General features: G+C 40.1%; 1 protein-coding gene across 2 annotated transcripts; it reads right to left on the bottom strand.

The window, feature by feature from the left end:
* Positions 1–2943: 2943 nt before the first annotated feature.
* FAM8A1 (family with sequence similarity 8 member A1) lies at positions 2944–15286 on the bottom strand. 2 transcript variants are annotated; one of them, XM_003788323.3, is made up of 5 exons: positions 14464–15286; positions 12784–12904; positions 9098–9221; positions 7876–8015; positions 2944–6433 (listed from the first exon to the last, which is right to left on the bottom strand). In XM_003788323.3, the coding sequence occupies exons 1-5, from the start codon at positions 15167–15169 to the stop codon at positions 6289–6291; spliced, it is 1236 nt and encodes a 411-aa protein (XP_003788371.1). In that variant the 5' UTR covers positions 15170–15286; the 3' UTR covers positions 2944–6288. The 2 variants fall into 2 exon arrangements, with proteins under 2 accessions (XP_003788371.1, XP_023368062.1); XM_023512294.1 differs by lacking the exon at positions 7876–8015.
* Between the last annotated feature and the right edge of the window lie 753 nt (positions 15287–16039).

The raw sequence follows: 16039 nt of genomic DNA, 5'->3' as shown, positions 1-16039 counted from the left end.
TTTTTGGTTGCAGCCATCATTGTTTGGTAGGCCCTGGCTGGATTTGAACCCACCACCTTAGGTGTATGTGGCTGGCACCTTAGTCACTTGAGCCACAGGCACCGAGGCCTGGTTGACATTTAAATTTAGAACTTTAAAGTGTTGAGCTTTTTTGTGCTTCCAATACAAAGTTTGTTGTTTTTTTTTTTTTTTGACACAGTCTCACTATGTCACCCTTGGTAGAGTGCTTTGGTATCACAGCTTACAGCAACCTCAAACTCTTGGTCTCAAGTGATTCTGTTGCCTCAGCCTCCCAAGTAGCTGGGACTACAGGTGCCCACCACAACGCCCAGCTATTTTAAGAGACAGGGTCTCACTCTGGTTCAGGCTGGTCTCAAAACCATGGGTTCAGGCAATCCACCTACTGCGGCCTCCCAGAGTGCTAGGATTACAGGCATGAGCCACTGTGCCCAGCCTCAAAGGTATTTTTCTAACAGTTATTTTATTAACAATACACATTTGACACTTAGCTGTTTGGGGGCAGATGGTGGTGAAGCTGGAAGAGGTAAGTGGAAGTCTGTGTCTTAACTGCTCAAAAGTTAACATCTACTCTTTGGGTTAGTTCTTAGCCATTCCCTAGGCCCATCTAGTTGGGAACATACTTTCTATTTTTCTCAAAAAATGTTAGAAATGTTTTATTTTTTTTTATTTTAGATAAAGTCTTAAGCTGTTGCCCTGGGTGGGGTGCCATGTCATCATAGCTCACAGCAACCTCCAACTTGGGCTCAAGTGATCCTCTTACCTCAGTTTTTCTATTTATTTTAGTAGAGGCAGGGGTCTTGCTTTTGCTTAGGCTGGTCTCAAACTCATGAGCTCAAGCAATCCACCCATTTTGGCCTCTCAGAGTGCTGGGATTACAGGTGAAATGTTTACTTTTATTTAGTATTCTTTTTAAAAAACAAGTTAGCTAAAAACCATACTTAAGCTTGCTTTTGTTAAAAATGGAGTCTTTTGGTCCTCTGAACTAGGAAGTCTCTAAGACCATATTCAGAATTTGGGGTTTTTTTCCATCTACTTTCTTGGGATACCAACCTTAAACCTGTCCCTCCTCAGGCCCAGCAGAGGGTATGTCCTTATTGCATGGGTTTAGGCTATAGACCTACTGCTTGTTCACTCCCTATAACAGCTCCTTTGGGTTTTATGCGGCACATACAATTGAAACCTCAGGGCTGTTTGTGCAAGAAAGGGAAAAGAAAATAACCCACTTCTCATGCTAAGCCACTAAGGAATTTTTTTTTTTTTAAATGGAAAAAACTCTTTAAGAAAGGAAAGTCAGGCTCAGCGCCTGTGGCTCAAGTGGCTAAGTCTTCACTCCTAAGGTGGCGGGTTCGAATCCAGCCCCGGCCCACCAAAACGACGACGGCTGCAACCAAAAAATGGCCAAGCATTGTGGCTGGCACCTGTGGTCCCAGCTACTTGGAAGGCTGAGGCAGGAGACTTGCTTGAGCCTGAGAGTTGGAGGTTGCTGTGAGCTGTGATGTCATAGTACTCTATCCAGGGGGACAGCTTGAGACACTGTCTCAAAAAAAAAAGGAAGGTCAAATGCAAAAAGTTTAACCAGGCACGTTTTTATATTTCCTCATGTTGTGGTGACCCCCAACCATAAAATTATTTTTGTTTTGCAGCAAAAATAACTTTCTGGTTGGGGGTCACCACAACATGAACTATATTAAAGGGTCGTGGCATTAGGAAGGTTGAGAACCACTAGTCTAGGACCTCATTGCCAGAGCTTCACACCCTGGGTCTGGAGAGGGTCCAAAAGTCTGTACAATTAAATGAGCATCAAGAAGGCTTCTGGGGCACTGAGGCCCAGGGATGTCACTTTCAGCAAAGTGCTAAGTGGTTTTGAGTAATTACAGTTCCAGGCATTAAAGCAAGATACAGTTCTGACAATTGAAAAATGTCCTTAATCTGATGAAAACGTTGCAAATTTTCAAATTGCTTGTTCATGTAATTAGCATTTAATTCTTTGAAACTGAATAAACCAGTCCAGTCTGGTTTAGCCTAGGAAATTTGCATTTGTTTTAATATTATTAGTGTATCTTTCCGTGCCTGTTTGAAGTTTGAATCTCAGTGGAAATTTTATAAAGCTTACCCTGTGCGTTTAATCGAAACCAATAAATTTGATACAGTAAAACTGAAAACATAGGAGTGCTGGGTCTAGCTACCCACAGCTGCCTTAAGACCATGTCAATCAGAGCCATCATTTTCCTGCAAGATAGGACAACTCTTTATATTTCTTGCAAAAGTCTACTGCAGTTCCAAAATGTAGTTTGAGACAAGGCTAACAGCATACTGTCTATAGAAGCTGGCTGTATTTTAGTTACACTCAAATTTATCCTTATTATCTTTGCCTTTGAGGAACCTATTGTTTTGTATCTAGGCCTTGAAGGTTAGAATTGGAATGGCTTTTTTTTTTTTTTTTTTGAGACAGTCTCACTCTATCATCATTGCTCATAGCAACCTTGAACTCTTGGGCTCAAGTGATCCTCCTGTCTGTTTTCCTATACTGAATAGAGACAGGGGTCTTGCTCTGCTCAGGCTTTTCTTACCCTGAGCTCAAGCAATCCACCCGCCAGGGTCTCTCAGAGTATAAAGTCAGGCTTTTAAGTTGCCCAGCTGGGTCATTTACTAGTGAGACTTAACATCTCTTGTGGTGGTTGTGATGGTTAATAACTAACTCTTAAAGGACTGTCTTAGTTTAACATTAACCTTAGTTCATGAGCAGGTAACTTTTGAGAACACTTTACAAATACACTTCCAAAAGTGGATTTTTTTCATAGACCTTCTGAACGCACTTCTGTTACTGCTGCAGCTGCTGGAAAAGCTATATTGGGAAGCAAAGTGTCTCTAAGCTGGAGATTCCCAGAGTAAGCCTTCTCAAAGAAAAAGATAAAACACAGATGCATAGGTGACTATTTATTGAAACAAAGAATACAAATGGATGGCATACAAATTATTAAAAATAGAATGCCAAGTTTTATTTATACGTGCACCATCCATCAGGTACTGTTTGCAGGTGAAACTATACTGTAATGAACTTCAAGGAAATACATACACACACAGTTTGAAATGAACTTTTACCCAGGCAAGCATGTTACAAAGACTTTGGCCTTTGGTACTGGGGGTGGAGAGAATGCAAGTAACTGAAATGGTGCTCATCACATTTTGGGAATACTATTATGTAAGCATATTCTTCAAAGAAACAGCCTGTTTAAATGGGGACAAGTGGAGAATGAAAACATTAATAGCCTTATCCACCTCAAAAAGTCCTTTATTCACAAGTAGTATAATTTTCAACTCCTTTCTACCTTCCCTTTGCTAGAAATATTCATAAAATAAGACATACAAGTCATTGGACAAACCTTTTTACTATTGCTTCAAACAATGAACACTCATTAGGTAATCTGGAAAAAGCCTTCAACTCTAATGCATTTTTTTTTTCAATCCTAAATACTCATGTGAAATCAGGAGGTAAATGTTTAGATGCAAACAAGTAACTACTGAAACAGTGGTAGGGAAGTATTAGTAGAGCAATACTTTTACAACACTGACAAGCGAAAGCTTACTATCCCAAAGTGTTGGTTTTATTTTATAATCAAAGAGTTTAAAAAAGCAGGGCCTGCCATCTACTCACATTTACCTACATAGGGTCTGGCTGCTGGCTCCACCATGAACATCAGTCATAATGCCAGACTTTTCTCAAGGTGTGCTAGCCTCTCAGAATTACTTTAGTGATGGATTATGAGATTTCCTGGATGCCTGAATCAACTGCCAGTTCTGTGGTTGAACTAAGGGCATACTCAATGAAATAGTATTCTCACTCACCTTGAATCCTAATTTTTGTTTCTTTGTTACTTAAAGTCATTAATAATGTTTGCACTATGAGAATTTCGCTTTGCATTTTTAGGCTTGAGCTTCACTAAAAGTGTACTTTGACACAGAAAATCAGTATTTTTATACTGATTGTGAATATTCTATTTAGTGAAATATACTAAATAGAAAAGTGTTCTGAAAAGGAGACTCAACCTGACAACCCAAGAGAAAAATGTGATGCTACAACCTGGTTCCCTCTTCTCTGTTGTTCATCTTTTTTTTCCCCAACTCTGGGAATCAAAATCTCTTTCTCAAAGTGCTAACTTCATGAATAGAAAGACTTGAGTTTTGCTGTAAAGGAAGACAGTAATACTTTGTAACTTGAATCCATCCTTGCATCCAAATGAACCTATGGAGCTGTTACTCTGAATTATTCATATATAGCACATGTGCAATATTTTAAGTATAACAAATTAAACTGGATCACTTGTTTGCTTTTGTTTTACTGCATACATGAAAATAACTTAGATGGCAAATCATTCAATTATCTGACCAGAAATTAGAAATCAAAGATATACTCTTAGAACTACATGACTAAAGGACATTTCAACTTGAATTCCCCAACCAGCGGCAAAAGTAGCGTATATACACCACTGAGGTGCTAACTTCATGTAAGTTTTTTTTTTAAACTGTGAAGGGCCATAACATTAGATCTTCCCAGAAAGAACAAGCGAATGATCCGTTAGTACACTGACATACTAAACTAATAGGGCTTTTATGAAGTTGGATTTAATATAAAATTATTTTGAAAAACATGGTTTATGCAATTTTATAATAAATTATTAAGAACATTGTTAAAGGTTCTATATACATTAAATGTGATAATCTATTTTCATTGTTTTAAATGTCAAAGAAATCCATTTTAAAAATTGATAACAGCGTTAACATCAATTGATACATCTTGCATTTGCCATTAAATTTTAAGACAAAGAACAATGCCTAGACTGATCCCTTATTAATCTAATTTTGAACTATGCAATAGAGTTTAGTGTTTGTTTTGAAAATAATACTGGATCTGTAGAAAATGCCTAAGACCCAATAAAACTTAAATATAAATAGTGTAGGTATACTTCAACACGTTTATGACATCTAACATAAGCTCCACACATAAAACCCAGAACATGCAACAGAATATTTTGTTTCAACAGAAGAACAGAGATGGCAATACATAAAATACTAACTTTAACATTATCCCCAAACTTCATCCCTGTTAGGCCCCAAATGAGCTTAAAGAACCTAGAATAATATGTCTGGAAATGATATTCTTTCAAGAAAACAGTCCATAATGGGAAAATTTATAATATTTCACAAGCTACTAGTATTTAATCATTAAATATTAAGATTTTTTATTAACTCCTTGATGTTACAACAGTTAAGGAACTATATAAAAGAAAAGTAGTATGTGAATATGCTGTATATAAATAGAAGTTACATTAAGAACACTGAAAAGCACTAATACTTTCTTCATGCTGCACACATACTGGGAGTACTGTTTTACAGTAAATATGCAACAGTGTGATGGAAGTAAAATTTTTCCACATACTTTGATTTAGGGCACTGAAAACACTTGCACATGAATTGTAAGTTAAATTTACAATGAAAATTTACCTTTTCCCTCCCTTAAAAGCAATCACTAACTTACTTTTTCTTTAAAAGAGTCAATGATAATATAGTAATATGACTTAATACTTTTTCATCATCATGACAAACCTGCCCCTGAATACATACTTAAGCATTACGAATAGTTGTAAAGTGACATCATGACTGCAGTGAGCTGCAGTACATATTGGAAAACTTAAGGTAAGGGGACTGCTAGGCCTGCCTCACTTGTCCCTTTCTCTTGCAGCTTTCTCTCCCTCCTGGGATGGGAGATAATTCAGTTATCCAATTTGTGTCCCCTTCTCTCCCCTCCAAAAATAAAGATGATTCCCCACTTAGATTTAGTGTAAACTAAAAGATGAATCCTATGGGTGTTTACAAAACACAACTGGATATTTTCCATTATTTTGGGATAAACCAAAATAAAATTTTAAAGTTTCATTTGGAGATTTCAAAGCTGAAAATGCCTTCAACAAATTCTAATGCCTTAGATCTTAAGAAAGTATATGTTGTCCATTGTTGATTATAAAACCACATGCCTTCTTTTTGATCTAAAAATTTTAACACTTGAATTTAACAGGTTTTTCTTCTGGAAAAGTTCTTTGGCATTCAAGTAAAATCAATACTTTCAGAATAGTCACCTGCATCACACTATAGTGATTGCTTTAATTTCTAAATCATCAATTAATGCAACCCAGGGATACTGATGGCCTTGATACATAATTTAGTCTTGTCATTATTCCATAGAATGTGGAATTCAGGGCTTTTTGAGCATCATCTGACCCCATTTCTTTTTACCACAATGGTTCCTGCTACAATGTCATAAGCTGTTCGATTATGCTGAAAGAACAGTAGTGTGATGAAAGCAGGAAAAAAAGAAGCAATAGAAAAATTCTTGATCAAAGCTCGTATAGTGGACCTAAAAAATTAAAGCAAAAATATTGGGTAAGTTGCACATTAACTATATATAGATTAATGGTATCCCATCAAGTTCAAAGTATATATTTAAAATACATATTCAAAGAGAATATATAATTGAGAGAATTTTTACCTCTGATATTTCAGTTACTTTTAACTAACACTGTATCATGATCAAATCACTGGACTATTTCTAAAAATATCATCAACATTAAAGACCTCAGAACTTTAACATGAAAAGCAATAATAAACATGTCTTAGAGTATAAACTAAGGTTTTACACTGTTTTCTAGCATTTGCCAGAAGAAAAGAAAAACTTTGCTCACCTTTTCCATAGTAACTTATTATTTTGGCATATTCCTAGGGTCTTCTAAGCTAAGTATGCTAACTGCAGTTCTATTTTCTACCTTATATGAAGCAATAGCATTTTAAATTTCTCTCTGTTCTTTTATCAGTTCTCTTGGTGTGATCCAGTGATAAGGAAAGTTTTAAAAAGCTTTCAACAGTCACTCAGAATGGAACATTATTGTTCTGATGTTAGATTTCTGCCTTTCAGTATATGGAAAGGCCACAGAAAAGTGCAGTGACTAAAGTTTGTGAGCTCAAGGTCAAGCCAGATGAATTCAAATCCAATCTTCTAATTACCAGTTGTATTTCATATGTGCACAAAGGGGTAATGTATCTATCTCATAAGGTTGTTAAGATTAACTTAATACATACTCAGTGTTATTAACAGGGCTGGTAATGAGGAGTGCTCAATACAGGAACCACTAAAAAGAAGTAACTAGGATTATAACCACATTTTTAGCAAAACCAAGGCTGCGTCTAGAGTCATTTGTTCTTTTTTTTGATATAACAATCCAGCTCTGAATTATTCTGGCAACAATTCTAGCCAACATCTTGTTTGGCTCAACTGACTGCCAACCTAATCACCTCCACAACTTTCATTATCACTATAGTGTTCAGCCCTCCCCCTAGAGCTGGACACTAAAACCTGGCCATGAGCACTGAAGTAAAACCAGCTCTATTGCTTAAGAGCAGAAGCAGGATGCATGAATGTACAGCTGTCAAATTCTTAGTATCTACTCAAGATGGATAATGGCAGGTATTACCAAATGGAGGCTGAAGGCAGATTCAGTAAATGACTGATGTCCACAGATCTAGAGGATAAGAAAGCTGGGCATGGAACACTGATATACCATTAGTACCCAAATCATCCTCTCATTATTCTGACTTACATTTCACAAAATGAACATCTTGAAATATAAACTGAAGAACAACTGAAATACTCAGAACTCTCCATTTGAAATTTAATAAACGAAAGACTGTATGTATAATTGCATAACATGACAAAGAAATTTTTAAATGAATTAAACACTGATTACTATCCTTAAAATATAAAATTTTCTTAACTATATAGATTAAGCTAATAAAAGGACTTACGTTGTAATGCTGACATTTGAGGAAGGAATCACTAAAACTCGACTTGGTGCAATAAGCACTGAAGTATCACATGTCACAACTCGAAGCCCTAGCAGGAACTTCCCTGGGGTAGCTCCACCTGCTCCCCAAATGCAAATTATCTAAGAAAAGGATAATTTAAAATAATTTACTAGCTCAACTACACCAATTTTATTTTATTTGAGACAGAATCTCACTCCATCACTGTTGGTAGAGTGCTGTGGTGTCACAGCTCACAGCAATCTCCAACTCCTGGGCTTAAGTGATTCTCTTGCCTCAGCCTCACAAGTCTCAGGGACTATAGGGACCTGCCACAAAGCCTAGCTATTTTTTGTTGTTGTTGTTGCAGTTGTTGTTTAGCCGTCCTGGGCTGAACTCGAACCGCCAGCCTTGGTGTATGTGGCTGGCGCCATAACCACTGCTGAACCATCAACTACACCAATTTTAAAGATAAGTTTTCCTACCATATTATTTCAAGTTTTAACATTTTCAAGTTAAAAGATGGAATTGTGTAGAATACTCTAATATTAACTATTTAATGTGTTTCTATAGGTTGCTAACATGTTTATACCACAAGGTGTCTACTGTAACATTTCTCAATGGCCTATTCTACTTTTTAGTTAACATGTTTCAAGTTCCATAACCAATTTATTCAGTGTATTTCTGAACCACAAATTTATGAGTGGAACTGTATTTGAATTTCTAAGACTGAAAAATATCACAAAGAAATTATAAAATGTCTCCCTTCCAAAATTTATTTTTTTACTTAATATATTAAGGAAAACTTGGAGGAAAAAAGAAAAGTAGAAAAAGACATTTGAAAACTATGCGAATAGGGTGGCGTCTGTGGCTCAGTGAGTGGGTACAGGCTCCATATACCAAGGGGAGTGGGTTCAAACCCGGCCCCAGCCAAACTGCAACAAAAAAATAGCTGGGCATTGTGGAGGGTGCCTGTAGTCTCAGCTACTCGGGATGCTAAGGCAAGAGAATTGTCTAAGCCTAAGAGCTGGAGGTTGCTGTGAGCTGTGATGCCACAGCGTTCTATCTAGGGCAATAAAGTGAGACTCTGTCTCTAAAAAAAAAAAAGAAAAGAAAGAAAGAAAAATACACAAATAATTATAAATTTCCATTACATTTTTATTTTGGGCTGATAATCTAAAATTAGATTGTTAAATATTAATATTTGCTGAAGTCAGTAGCTTACCTCATAGAAGCAAACTAGTAATCTGTAGATAAGAGCCACAACCATCATTTTCTGCAAGTCTTCCATTGATGTGTCTTCATCTATTTCTTCTATTATATAATGCATAGCAAACTTAGATATATCCCTACATGAAATGATAGTTTGTGGTTAGAAAAGTCAATTACCAGAACAGTTGCACTTTTTTTTTTCATTATTTTAAGTCACAAATTATAATCAAAATTATAAGGTGATCTTTAGGTTCCTAACCATCTAGTTTCACAAAACATTCATTAGCATATTCAACAAAGCAGCAGCATTATCACAAGCAGGCACTGTACTAGTCCTAGGGACATAATGATGGATGAATTCAACATGGTTTTTGCTTTCATTGAGATTTTAATCTGGCAAGTAAATAGAACAGTAAGTAGCAATCATAAAGTGGGGGTAAGAGCCATGATAGGGAACCGCAGGATACTATGGAAACATTTACACATACCAGATACACTTTACCTTGTGCTTTACCTAAAAGCTTCTCACAGAGGACATTTAAGCTAGGATCTGAAGGATGAAGAAAAGCTAGCCAGACTAAGAAGGGAAAAGAAGGTTCCAGAGAAGGGAAGAGCAGGAGAGAAAGTCTTGAACCAAGAATATGTGACAGAAGCAGTTTGGAATGGCTCAAATATTATAAAATGTCTGATTTCCTTAAGTATTAAGTTTGACAGGTAATATCTCTGACATTTCATTTGACACTTTTTTTTATTATGAAGGTACATATTCATTCTTTCAAATGCATGTTTTGGCTTGTGATTATCTTTCAAAAAATTTTAGAGCAATTTTTGTAAAATCATGGACAAGTCAAAAATGCATGTGATTTTTAAATATGAATTCTATCCTGGAACCAATGCAGTACGGCAGTGCGAAGTATCAGCAAAGTGTTTGGGAAGGATGTGGCTGATGAACGCATAATAAACTGATGAGTGGAGAAATTCCCTTGTGGTGATTTTAATCTTGAAAATGAACCACAGTAGCGACCTAAGACCAAGGTGGATAATGATGAACTAAAAGCTGTAGTGGAAGCAAATCCATCTCAACCTAGCAGCAAGGTCTGACATTACTATTCCAACACTGAACCATTTGAAACAAATGACCAAGGTAAAGACGCTGAAAGCCACATGAAATAAATGAGAGTGAGAAGAGATATCGTCTCAAAGCTTGCCTTTCTCTGCTGTCATGACAAAGGTGAAATTTTATGAAATGAAAAATGGATTCTTTTTGGCAGTCCCAAGCATTCAGCACAATGGCTGGATAAAGACAAAGTGCTAAAACACAGTCTAAACAAAAAAAGCTAATAGTGTCTGGTGGTCCAACATTTATATTATCCAACTTACATTGACCAATGTAAAACCTGGTCAATCAATAACAGCAGATGTCTACTGCAACAGGCGAATCCTCTTGCAAAGAAACATACTTAATTCTCAACAAACTGTGAAAAAGGCCCTTTGTGATTTCATTGCTATCGGCTCTCCAGGCTTCTTCAATGCTGGCATATACAAGCTATCATTAAGATGGCAAAACTGTGTCCAAAGTTTAGGTACATAGTTTGATTAATTGCACTACTTCTTGGCTCAGTGCCCATAGCTCAGTGGTTAGGCTGCTGGCCACATACACTGAGGCAGGCAGGTTCAAATCCAGCTCAGGCCTGCTAAACAACAACGACAAGTGAAACAAAAAAAATAGCTGGGCATTGTGGCAGGCACCTGTAGTTCCAGCTATTTGGGAGGCTGAGACAAGAGAATCACTTGAGTCAAAGAGTTTGAGGTTGCTGTGAGCTGTGATGCTACAGCACTCTACCAAGAGTAACATTGTGAGACTCTGTCTCAAAAAAAAAAGAAAAGAAAAAGAAAAAACTGTACTACTTCTTGTTTGAGATATAATAAACTTTTGATGTGAAATCAGATACTTCACATTAATGACCAATATTAAGTGTGAGAGGTTATAAGAAATAAGGGACTGGTCATGGTAGCACATGCTGTAATCCCAGCACTGATGGATGCCAAGGCGGGGTGGGGGGAATTGCCTGAGCTCACAAGTTTCAGACCAGCCCGAGCTAGAGTGAGACTCCATCTCTAAAAGTAGCGGGGCACTGTGGCACGTACCTGTAGTCCCAGCTACTTGGGAGGCTGAGGTAAGAGAATAGTTTGAGCTCAAGAGTCTGAGGTTGCTGAGCTGTGACACCACAGCAGTCTATCAGGGAAGACAAAGTGAGACTCTGTCTCAAAAAAAAAGAAGGGCATCTTTTAAATCAGACGAAGAAAATAAGACTTTATCCTACTGGCAATGAGAAACCATTGAAGGGTTTTTAAGGCAGTACAGGGGCAGAATAAGAATTTATGGATCACTCTGGCTTTTTTTTTTTGCAGTTTTTGCCAGGGCTGGGTTTGAACCCGCCACCTCTGGTATATGGGGCCAACGCCCTACTCCTTTGAGCCACAGTTGTTGCCCCACTCTGGCTTTTTATCAGAGACTAGCCTGAGACAAAACAGGAGAAAAGAGTCCAAGTTACCACTATAATACAAGCAAAACATGACAGTAACTAAACTAGGGAGAAGCAATGATGAAAGAGAGGGTGAGTGGGAGGAGCAGGAAGGAATCACACTAACACTCAGGTTCCTGGCAAGCGCCCTGAAACTCGACTACTTGGGTTTACATCTTGACTGTCACTAAATACCTTTGTAACTTTTTTAGTTTAGGGCTTAATTTCTCATAAATCCAAATTTCAAACTCTATAAAATAGAAGTATTAACCTCTACCTCACAGTAGTATTAAAGAATAAATAAGAGTCTATATAAAGATCTGAGTTCAATGCATAACACACAGAAAGTGCTTAGGGGCTGGGCAGTGTGGCTCATTCCTATAATCCTAGCACTCTGGGAGGCTGAAGCAAGATGATCACTTGAGGTGAGGAATTTGAGAGCAGATTGAGCAAGGCGAGACCTCATCTATACTAAAAACAGAAAAGTTAGCCTGGCATGGTGGTGTACACCTATAGTAGTCACAGCTACCTGGGAGGCTGAGGCAAGAGGATTGCCTGAGGCCAGAAGGTGGAGGTTCCTGTGAGCTAGGCTTAGGACATGACATTCTAGCCTGGGTGACAGAGTGAGACTCTGTCTCTAAAAAAAATAAACCTGAAGTACTTAGGAAGTAATAACTGTTACTAGGATTATTAATCTGAAAGGAGGACTATAAATGCCTTACTTTGAAGTTCACTTGGGACTTGCCTGATAATATAAGAAATCCCATTTGGAAATGCCATCTAAGTTGATTACTAATAATTTACCTATCAAAAATTCTTTGTACCTTTAAGTACTCCACAAGATAGCAAGAAGGAACAAGATAGTAAAAGTAAAATTCATTTCAGTTCTAAGAGGATAGTTGAATAAAATCAAATCAAATTTGGAGGTTCCTTTTATCTACTTTTGATACATGAGATTACCACACATCTTACAGAACTTATTCAGTCTTTTCCTCCTTTGTGGTTAGTTCTTAAAACCAACAAAACAATAAATTTGACAAAGCTCTTATAAAGATAACATGCCAGTGGCACAATGATTATCTACAGAATCACTTGTAGGCATGATCAGAATTTAACAAAACAAGATCTCTAAATAGTAGAAATTAAAACTTTTCTGTAACTGTCTTTAGCTTACTTTATTCCACTGAGGTGCATAATACTTAAGACAATGGTTGCTTTTATAAAGAAGAGAATAAAGAAATCCACCATCTCTGCCATAAATCTGTGAGCCAAGGATGGAATCACATACTCTCTGCCTGTTAAGAAAAAGAAAAAAAAAGGGTTAGTAAAACTAATCCTTTCACACAGACCTTATAACACAAGAAAGGTAATGAATGGGGAAAGAAGGCTAAGCTACAACTCGATAATAATTTATAATCTGCCCGGGTGCAGTGGCTCATGCCTGTAATCCTAGCACTCTGGGAGGCCAAGGCAGGAGGATTCCCTTGAGCTCAGGAGTCATTTCAGATCTGCCTGAGCAAGAGTGAGACCCCATCTCTACTAAAAATAGAAAAATTAGCCAGGTGTGGTAGTTGCTGCCTGTAGTCCCAACTGCTCCGGAGGCTGAGGCAGGAGGATCACTTGAGCTCAGGAGTTTGAGGTTGCAGTGAGCTAGGCTGATGCCATGACAATCTACCCAGGGTGACAGAGTGAGACTGTCTCAAAAAGAAAAAAAAATATATAATCTTATAGCAATTATTGATATTAATTCCACCAAGAACACTGTTATTAACAACTGATTTCATACACCAAGACAGGCAGGTTCGAACCTGGCCTGGGCCTGCTAAACAATAATGACAAGTGCAAGAAAAAAAAAAAAATAGCTGCACCTTGTGGTGGGTGCCTGTAGTCCCAGCTATTTGGGAGGCCGAGGCAAGAGAATCACTTAACCCCAAGAGTTTGAGGTTGCTGTGAGCTATGACACCACAGTACTCTACCAAGGGCAACATAGTGAGACTGTCTCAAAAACAAAACAAAACAAAACAGAAAAACACAAACATTTCACAGATACATTTGATTGGGGTACCCGATACATGTCACTAGAAACTCTAATGGAAAGAACCCAGGTGACATAAAATTAAACATTTTTTAGTAAAAATCAAGGTTAAGTACAGACAACTAGTATAAAGTCCCTGTATCTTCTCTCCCTCATTCTTTTAGTTTGCTTTGCTTTCTACAAAATAAACTCAATGATTATCAATCCTGACTGGAATTATATTCAGCATCAGTTAGTTTTCATCTTACATACCTGTGCCTGATTAAACAAAAAGTCAAATTAATAAAAAGTCTAAATAGTAGGCCCCAGCGAGTACCTAAATATATTCTCACTTCCATGAAGAAATAAACAGTATACACAATCAGTAAGACAGGGCCCAATCAAAACTTCATGACTCCTTTGGTATTCAAGCAAGTCTCCTTTGATCTCCATTCATTTCCACTGCCCCTAAGCACACAAAGTCTGGATTATTCCTACCATTACCAGTTAAGCCCCTCCAAAAGTATTTTTGCCACTTGGGAGTTTAGCTTTTTGGGTCTCGCTCTCCGGAGGGTGGAGTGCAAGAGGATGGCTAGAAGAGCAAAGATTTCTTTACATATGGAAATAACTGGTCTCAAGAGTAAGGGAAACAATTCGGAGTGCCAGTCTGCATTGCCTTGTACGTTTTGGGAATTTAAGGACTGGACCAACGATAGTTGATGCACGCGGAGAATGACTAATCTTAAAGATCTAAAAACCGTGCCCGCTCCATCCGACAAGCAGTTCCCCGAAGACCCTTCTGCTCTGTCGACCGCCCGACCTCTTCTTCGCGCTCCTCACCTGCTTGCCGCCCGGTGTCGCTCGGGGTTCGCGAAGGGACTGCAGATCCTACTCTTGTTACCGGAGCGGCCCGGACTGATCCCTGAACGTGAGGGGCTCGGGGACCCAGGCCTGAGACTGCAGCAGGAGCGGCGATGCCCGCAGCAGCCCCGGGGTCAGGTCCCGCGGCCCCGGCGCTCAGGAAGTAGAAGGGGTTGTAATAGGCCAGCTGGGGGGGCGGCGGCACAGCGACCTGGGGGACCGCAGCGCCGGCCGGGGGGTAGGTCGGTGGGGGCGGGTGGGGGCTGCAGTAGGCGGGGAAGGTGGCCAGGCCGCTGTGCCAAGTGAGGTAGCCGCAGTACGACTGCCACAGCCACTCGTGCACCTGCCGCGAGTACTCGCGAGCGCTCAGGCGCGGTGGCCTCTCCCGCGGCGCCGCGGTCCCGGGCTCCTCGCAGCTCGCCGGCTCCTGCAGCCCCGCATCAGAGCCGGAGGCCGCCTCCCCGCGCTTCCGGAGCTCACGCGCCGGCTCCGAGTCCTCGGTGGAGGTGGCAAGGCTGGGGGTCGGGGGCCGGCCCGGGGCCTGGAGTTCAACCTGGGGCCCGGCCCGGGGGCACGGGGCAGCGGCGGCAGGAGGGCCTCTGAGGGAAGGAAGCGGCTCGTGGTCCCCTCCGCCATCGTCCTGCCCGGGAGGGCGGCCGCGGGCTTCCTCGGGCCCCTCTGCCATCGTAGCCTCAGCAGCACCCTCGGCGGTACTTGTCACTGCGCCGTCTCCCTCCCCCAGGGGCCCCTCCCCAACGGCCCCGTAGCCACCGCAGCAGCCGCAGGCGTCAACAATCCGCCACCGGAAGCGGAAACCCCGCCCCCGGCCGCGCCGCCCGCCGCCGGGGCGGAGCCGAGCGGGGGAGTCGGAGAGTCGGGCTGTGGGCTCAGGTTGCGTCCCTCCGACCCGCTGCCCTGTGGGTTGTGGACCCAGGCCGTTACCTTTCCCCTTGTATTTTAACGACGTCTAAAGACCCAAAAAGGCCTCTGCAGATGACCCGTGGGGTTGGAGCTAGGCTGTCGGGAAGACGCTACAATTGGATGAGGATTTCCGAGGTCCCAGGATCGTGTGTAGCCTTTTCCACTAGAACCGCCACCGTGTTTTTCATTTGTAGGCTTAGGGCTTATTACTATGTCTGCCGGCATTCACTGCGGTTGACCATGTGTACTGGAGTGATACAGGACGCATCTGTCTGCTTAGAAAAAGAGTCAAAGTCAGACTAAACTGGGACATGTACTATTGGCATATGGCTACCTCTGAAAGGCTTATAATCAACTTATGGATATAGGAAGGTATGTTAAAATATAAATATGTAAAAAATACCCATACCCCTACCATATTTTATCATATATATGTATATATGCCGTGCTATATATAATTCAGAGGAAGGGGGCATGGCCTAGGGCATCAGTCACCAGACTTTTTGGCGTAGGGACCAGTTTCATGGAAGATAGTTTTTTTAGGCTCGGCGCCTATAGCTCAACCGGCTAAGGCGCCAGCCACGTACACCTAAGGTGGCGGGTTCGAATCCCCAGCCCGGACCCGCCAAACAAC

The sequence above is a fragment of the Otolemur garnettii genome, unplaced genomic scaffold (assembly GCF_000181295.1).
Source record: "Otolemur garnettii isolate 467f Iridium unplaced genomic scaffold, OtoGar3 scaffold00026, whole genome shotgun sequence".
NCBI classification, from domain to species: Eukaryota; Metazoa; Chordata; class Mammalia; order Primates; family Galagidae; genus Otolemur; species Otolemur garnettii.
This window is presented reverse-complemented; position numbering and strand designations above follow the sequence as displayed.

Coding starts and splice junctions, on each gene's coding strand:
- FAM8A1 (XM_003788323.3), bottom strand. CDS start 15,169: ATGGCAGAGGGGCCCGAGGAAGCCCGCGGCCGCCCTCCCGGGCAGGAC. Junction 12,905..14,463: donor CGACACCGGGCGGCAAGCAG/GTGAGGAGCGCG, acceptor TTTTCTTAACAG/GCAGAGAGTATGTGATTCCA. Junction 9,222..12,783: donor ATGCACCTCAGTGGAATAAA/GTAAGCTAAAGA, acceptor CATTTCATGTAG/GGATATATCTAAGTTTGCTA.